Source organism: Morus notabilis, unplaced genomic scaffold (genome assembly GCF_000414095.1).
Source record: "Morus notabilis unplaced genomic scaffold, ASM41409v2 Scaffold328, whole genome shotgun sequence".
Taxonomy (NCBI): Eukaryota; Viridiplantae; Streptophyta; class Magnoliopsida; order Rosales; family Moraceae; genus Morus; species Morus notabilis.
Window position 1 is genome coordinate 176,195 of NW_010367428.1, and position 7,825 is coordinate 184,019.

The 7,825-nt window shown below is 36.0% G+C and overlaps 1 protein-coding gene across 2 annotated transcripts; it reads left to right on the top strand.

The window, feature by feature from the left end:
* The first annotated feature begins 2,395 nt into the window (after positions 1-2,395).
* LOC21393031 (glutamyl-tRNA(Gln) amidotransferase subunit B, chloroplastic/mitochondrial) lies at positions 2,396-7,814 on the top strand. Of its 2 annotated transcripts, none has more exons than XM_024174978.1 (9): positions 2,396-2,500; positions 2,823-3,551; positions 4,034-4,243; positions 5,038-5,178; positions 5,269-5,472; positions 5,600-5,797; positions 6,451-6,519; positions 7,295-7,411; positions 7,492-7,814. In XM_024174978.1, the coding sequence occupies exons 2-9, from the start codon at positions 2,910-2,912 to the stop codon at positions 7,570-7,572; spliced, it is 1,662 nt and encodes a 553-aa protein (XP_024030746.1). In that variant the 5' UTR covers positions 2,396-2,500; positions 2,823-2,909; the 3' UTR covers positions 7,573-7,814. The 2 variants fall into 2 exon arrangements, with proteins under 2 accessions (XP_024030746.1, XP_024030745.1); XM_024174977.1 differs by having other exon boundaries at positions 2,856-3,551.
* The last annotated feature ends 11 nt before the right edge of the window (positions 7,815-7,825 follow it).

Here is a 7,825-nt window from a genome sequence, read left to right on the forward strand (position 1 = left end):
TTTTTCTTGAAACTGTTTTAGTCAAAAACTGTGCCGTTTCGGGAATCTGTGTTTTAGTACCTCTTAGGGTCGGATTTTGAAAATCTTTTCTTCATCAAATTTCTTCATCTCGTCGAAATATAAAATTGTCACTTTTGTGAAAAATCGAGATTCAGCTTCTAAGGGTCCCGTTTGGCTGAACCAGTGGCTGCCAGTTTTTTTTTCGAAACTGTGTTGGACAGCTTGTCCGTTTTTGCCAAATGGCTTCAAACTTGGTTTTAGAGTTAAAATTAGGTTTTGTCATAGTAACCGAAAATGTTCAAAACATCCAGGGCTATAAGTTCAAGCTTTAAAACATTGAAAAATCTCGCTCTATGGTCCTCATTTTCGCGGTCAAAGTCACCGGAAAATTTTTCCTCTAATCCGAAAATAAGCAACTTAGATCAAGCATAAACATACCCCATCAAACTAACCTCAAAACTCACAAAACTAACATAAAACTCACACACCCTTATTACAACTTATTTCCTTGAGAATCACAATTTACATAAATGGATTCTCAAACTTAAACTTTGCTAGAAAATAATTGAAAAGAGTTCAAGAAGTTACCCTTGAAGAACTCTTTCTTGAGAGCCATTTAGATCCTTCTCTTCTTCTCCAAGGTTTGTTAATGGCTTGGAACTATAAGAGTATAAGGAAATTTAAGAGGAATATTTCTACATTTCAAACTTCACTAAAACATGAGAATGAGAGGATTTAGAGTTTCTTTACCCTTAGAGGAATACTTGACTAGTCTCCTCCTAGAATCCCTTGATCTCCTTCTTCTTCTTCTATGGTGTGATAGTGGCTCAAGATTGAGAGAGTGGGAGAAAATATTTGAGAGGAAATGGAAAGTGTGTAGCCGGATTTTTGATGTGGGAAAAAGGAGAAAAAAAATGAAGCTTATCCTATGATGGTTCCTTTTATAGGCAACTTGGAATAATTTTTTAACATCACATTAACTCCTTCAATCAACCAAATTTTGGTTCAATTCTCCCCTTTCTTGGCCGGTTATGGAAGGAGAAAAGGAGAAGCAAAATTGTCATTAATTTCCCTTCAACCACTACCATCACATCACACCATAACTTGTAACCTTTTATCACACTCAACTAGCCAAATTTTGGCTCTATTTCTACTATACATGGCCGGCCAAGTGGAGAATGAGAGAGAGAAAAATAAATCCTACCCCTTGTACTTTTGTCCACTCTCTTAAGTTTCTCTTGAAACTGCTAAAAATTATACTGACTGTAGGTAAGTAACTTAGCCGACAGGAAATTCTAGTTTCTGACGATTCCTTTTCAACTGCTTATTTACAATTTAATATTAATTCCCGACTACTTAGGGATCACATTAAATTCTCACTCGCGTAATATCTTAAACTGTTTCAAGTCTTGAAATTAATTCTAGACTGAATAAATTCTAAATTTAACTTTTCTGCATTATATCCCGGGAGTGACATTATTTCTGACGGTGTCAACTCCTTAGCTCACATTGTACCCTTCTACTATAGGTATCTATCTTGTGACTTTAACCTAGCTGTCTGGCAATTAAGGATTTTCTTTTTTTTAAAAAGGTCAGTGCGTTTTTTTTTATGCTGCTAACATCTTGCTGTGTTTGGAGATTCTTGAAATTAAGATTCTCAAACTATACTTGTACTGAAAATTATTCCGCCTTAAAGTACGGCAAGAATTTATCGATCGAATTTACTTGATCGAAAACATGAACTTAACATGAAATCTGCTACAGAATTTAGGAATACATATATTGATTCCATAAATCCTTCAGTCACATAATATTTTCTAGGAAAATCCTTGGCTTAAATAAATAAATTGTATTATTTAAAGTCTGAAATTTTCTCAGTCATTACACCTTTGATCAGAGCACGGCGACCCATCCTATGGCGGTGCCGGACTCCAAATTCAATTTGGGGGGGGTGGGTAGGGGTTGTTACGAAGGAAGTTTTGTTGATGAAACCCTAAAAAAAACTCGGAGGAAAAGAGAGAAACAAGATAGAGCAAAATAATAAGGCCCGTTCATTTCGCCGATTCGAGTTTAGAATTCGAGTTTTGCTACAGTAAAAAGCTCTCAGAAACAGTCACATCTAACTTTTTTACTACAGTAAAAAGTTCTCACACAAAATCACATCTCAACTCAAATTATAAACTCGAATCAGCGAAGTGAACGGACCCTAAGATTATTAAATAAACTATAAATATAGATATAGATTTAGAATAAAGGAAATCAGAATTAGAAGAAAGGAATCAACAGTCCTAAAAATTCCGTAAATCATTAATAGCGGACGATTTTTAGCTCAGAGGCTAAATTGTGAGATATAAAAATTTTGGGGGCATCCATGTAAAAAAAAGGCCTAACTGATAATATGGAATGGATGACTGTTGGTAGCTCTTTCCTCTGGCTCTCTTTGCCGCTCATCACCTTCACCAGCTTCGCTTACTCTCTCCCCGCTCTAATTTATTCCCAAGTACGTCAACATCGTTTCTTTCTTTGTATTTCTGCCTCTCTCTCTCTCTCTATTCTTTATTTCTGTTCATTGAAGGAATTCTGCTGCTTTAACTAACCATCTGTTCCTGCAAATTGTTATTCTTGTCATTTTCATTTCCCTCTTTCCATTAAAATTCCTCCTGGGTATTCATGAAAATCAGTTCTTACATCCAAAATAAACCATTTTAAGATTTCTGCCTCACGGAAAGTATTCTAACCGGTTTAAACTTTAAAGTTTTGTGCTTTGTAATATATATCATCATCTGGGTGTTCATCATTTCTTATTGTTTGTATTGATTTAGGCTCAAATTCTCACACTGCTTTGCACTCTGCAGAGACGGATTTTGTAAAGTTTGACTGACACCCATTTGAATAAACAACACAACATAATGGCTTCCACAATTTTCAGAAGCCTTCAAACCCGCCCTTTTTGTTTCTACCCAAAAGCGTTGTTCAGAAGAAAGAATGGAATTCTGTATTGCACAATGCAAAACACACAAGCCCAAACAGCCACACAAGAGAAGCCCATTACTAAAACTACCACTCCCGAGTTGAAAAAAGCTCCTGCCAATTACAAAACGATTGATGAAAAAATCTTGAAGGACTACGAGGCAATCATTGGGATAGAAACCCATGTTCAGCTTTCAACTCAAACCAAGGCCTTTTGCAGCTGTGCCTACAGCTATGGTGCCCCACCAAACTCCGGCATTTGCCCGGTTTGTATGGGCCTTCCTGGAGCTTTGCCAGTTTTGAATTCAAAGGTCATTGAGTTTGCAATCAAAGTGGGGCTTGCACTGAATTGTAAGCTGTTTTTGAACTCCAAGTTTGATAGGAAACAGTACTTTTATCCGGACCTTCCAAAGGGGTACCAAATATCTCAGTTTGATGTTCCAATTGCGAGTGGAGGGTACATTGATATTGATCTTCCAGTGGAGTTTGGAGGTGGGCATAGGAGGTTTGGCATCACAAGGGTTCATATGGAGGAGGATGCTGGGAAGCTTATTCATTCAGAGAGCGGAAGTTACTCAGAAGTGACTACTTTTACCTTCTTTGAACTATAACTTTTCTATCTCTTGTTGTTGAATGTACCAATTATCTAGTTGCTTTGCTGATTTTCTAGTTATATGATATTATGATGTATGGTTTAAGTCCATCTTTTGAGTGTCCTTTTGTTTGACTAATAAACAATTACAGGAAAAAAATGGCATTTCTTTTTTATTTTTTATCCTTACACGTAGAAGCATTTTGGTAAAGGAATCTAGAAAAAAACAGCACAAAAAGAGCGCTTTAAGACTGGAGCTTTCGAATTCTGCCTCATGTTGTTCATTTTTTTTTCCTTAAAAAAAAAAAATAAATAAAAAAAAAACCATGGTTGGAAGTTGGGAAATGAATTTTGGTGCATTCCAAGTAGTGTGACACAAATGTTGTTGCTTTGCCCAGAGAACAGGAAAATTGCTACATGTTTTGTTTACTTAAATTTTTTTTTTCCTCCCTCAATTGTTTCTACCTGCAGGTTGATCTAAACAGAGCTGGGGTGCCCTTGCTTGAGATTGTCTCAGAACCTGATATGAGAACTGGTATTGAGGCCGCAGAATATGCTGCAGAATTACAGCGTCTGGTTCGATATCTTGGAGTTAGTAATGGCAATATGCAAGAAGGGTCACTTCGTTGTGATGTCAATGTCTCAATTAGACCAGTTGGACAATCAAAGTTTGGGACGAAGGTGACCTAACCTCTTTTTTTTCCCCCTCCCCTTTCATGTGAATTATAGAACTCAACACCCGATAGCAACTGTATTAATCATAACAATTATAATAGGAGTATATAAAGAAAAGACGTTAGAATTTATAGTTGAGTGATCAGTCAATAAACTTTTCTATTTAGTTGGAGGTCATAGATACTTTTCACTGAATCTTATGTTGCGAAATTGTCACTCAGAGTTTGTTGGTGGTTCATTATCTTTGAAATATGATGTTCCAAATGTATGATGTTAACATTTTCCATGTTTATAAAGGAGCATAAGTTTTTCATTTTGAATTCAGCGAAATTTGTTAAAAAATTTTGAAGGCCATATTGCATTTCATACAAACAAGTAATCTTCCGATTCCAATGTTTCATTCAACTGTCGTTCTTTTTCCCAATAAAGAAATTTATCATTTTGTTATTTCATGTGGCCCAATTGTTGGTAACGGTTCTGTCTCTAGGCAGCATGAATATGAGTGCTAGAGGATACAAGTATGCCAATTGAACAATTCCTGAAAAAGAAGGAAATCATAGTTTATTTTCCTATGCTCATTAGCCTAATTATAAATTTTGACATTATTTCTTAACAATCATCTATAATGCAAGCTTGAATAAGGAAATTGATTGTTGCCTGTTATGTTTAAGCTACAACTATAGTCGTCTGTACTAAATATAATTGTGTACCAACACTATGAGCCGTATAGGAGATATTACAATGAGATTTTGATACATATGTTTTTATATATGAATTCGGGTTGCTCTTTGTTTTGGCAGGTTGAGATAAAAAATGTAAACTCATTCTCTTCAGTGAGCAGGGCAATTGATTTTGAAATTTCGAGGCAGGCACTTCTTTATAGTCAAGGACAGGCTGATGAAATTGTACAGGAAACTCGACAATGGGAAGAAGGTGCTCAGGTTATTGCTGAATCTTTTTGCTTTATCATGTTCTAGATATGTACTTTGCATGAGTAAGTTTGCTCGAGTAACCTTTCTTCTATATCTCAGAAAACTGTTGAAATGAGGAAAAAGGAAGGACTAGCCGATTACCGATATTTCCCAGAACCAGACCTTCCGGGAGTTACCCTCACTCAAGAATATGTTGATAATATTCGCAGTTCTCTTCCTGAACTTCCAGAAATGAAACGACGGAGGTACGAAAATATGGGTCTAAGCATGCAGGATGTTCTGTTCCTAGCACATGACATGGATGTAAGTGGCATGAATGATATGCTGAATTATCATACTTGTTGATATGATGCTTTTTGTATTTCGAAGTCCCCCGATTAAGTTATGGTAATTGGTCTGAGATGCATCTTAGTGTCGACTCTATGTTTAGGTTGCGGAATTTTTTGATGCAACTATAGCAAATGGTGCGGAAGTGAAGCTCACTGCCAACTGGATAATGAGTGATATTGCTGCTTATCTGAAAAATGAAAAGTTGACGATCAGTGAGGTTAAGCTTACTCCCCAAGAGTTGTCTGAGTTGATAGCTTCAATAAAAGGTGGAACTATTAGTGGGAAAATTGGGAAACAGGTAAAGTTTTAACCTTCTCAGATTAATTCTTTCATCTTCAACAATTACATTTACATATAAATTTTCTCCTCTCCTTCCCTTTTCTGTTCCGGTATGGATATCAAAAGCGTCCATATGAAGTACATAATGCCATTTTCTGTGAGATACAAAATAAAAATAAAAATAAAAATAAATAAAAAAAATAAAAAAAAAAGAGAGGCTCTCCCCTTAGAATATAAACTAATGTTAGTCTACCTCCTAATAGCTTAAGCTTTTGGGATATAATGTTAGAGGAGGAGGTCCCGAGTTAAATCCCTGTAATTGCACTAAAAAATTGTCATCGCGTGTTGGACCTTTAATATCTTTCGGTCGTATAATTCAATAATCACATGTCAAGGCCTCTCCAATTAGTATTTTGACCGTCATGATTGCCCAAAACCCATGATATTAGTTTTTGATCTAGTGGGTCATTGCAACATCTATAGTGGGCTTTCGGTTTCTTTAGGTGTTGGACTTTTGCATAACAGTACTGCATTGACTTGTTTAAATGAATTAAAATTAAAAAGACCTTATGGTGGGCTTTTCACTAGAGGATCATTATCTCCCTTACGTAGTCTTTGACACACTATATGATTATTTTTCTTTCTCAAATTTTCTCTCCATACAATTTGCAGATATTGTTTGAGCTTCTGGAAAAGGGTGGAACTGTCAAGGGAATCATAAAAGAAAATAATTTGGTTCAGGCAAGTTATTCAATTTATTGCGGAAGGCCGTTTAAGTGTTGGGTTCTTTAACTGTTTTCTTCTAGGTGTAATTGTTATATTATTGTCTTGAAATTTTGTCATAAAAATCCCTAATTAGGAGTGTCAGTATTGGAGGCTCTAAAGTCTAAATCAAGGGATATGTGGTCCTTAATATGAGGTTTTAGTTAACCAATCTTGTTGTTCAACCATGCTTACTAGGGAGAAAAAGGGTGAAAATGAATTTTATGAACATTTATAGCGACTTTCTATGCTCTAGATATAAGAACTAAAGAAGTATGATTCCTCAAAGTAGACATGATAAACAGTTCTTTTCTGTCAAATTCAACACTACTGACAAAAGACATGGAAATAAATAAATAAATACAAGTTTTCCAATGTGCCATTACAAACTTGAAATCAGCTTGTGGTGTTTTTCCTTCAGATAGCCTGCTGACCTTAGAGTTTTGTTGTTATTCTTTTCAAATGTGTCATATAAGAGAAGTTTTAGTATGATTGTCATACTCATCACAACTGTATAAACTCTGCATCTCACTTTAACTCGATTCGTTTAATATATTCTAAATTGTGAAGTCGTATAAGCTTATGAAGGTCTCTATTTGTGTAGCAAACATGATGGGGCAGAAAATTGTTTGCATTTGAAGAATATAGAATTTAGTTTAAAAAAAAAGGACGCTGTATATGCATCAAACGTATTTACATATAAAGGATGTATTTTTAGTTGAAGTTGGTGGATTTCTCATGCTTTTGATTGCAGATAGCAGATCCTGTAGAAATTGAGAAAATGGTAGACAAGGTGCTTTCTGAGAATCCAAAGCAGCTAGAGCAATATTGCGGTGGAAAGACCAAGTTACAAGGTTTCTTTACTGGCCAGGTACTACAGAATTCGGCGTTGGCTTATCTTTTGTATCAACTCCTTTCCCTTGCCCAGTGACAACATTTTCCTTTATGCAGGTTATGAAATTATCCAAAGGAAAAGCAAATCCAGGGCTTCTGAACAAGATCCTCCTCGAGAAATTAAACGCCAATAGTTGATAAGCATCAAGGTGGTCACCCGAAACGGACATCTCGTATTCCCTCGTTCTGCCTTGTTCAGACATGCACAGCTTGCGTTTTTTTTCCTGTCATTTTGAAGTCCTTTTCTAGTTTCATCACGAGATATGACCTTGCTACTGGATAATTAACTTCATCTGTCATACAAACCAGTAACGTCTCAACTATCAGCTGAAGACCGGCGAATAAATTCTCTTGCTCATTGCTGCCCGCCCCCCCCCCCCCCCCCCCCTTC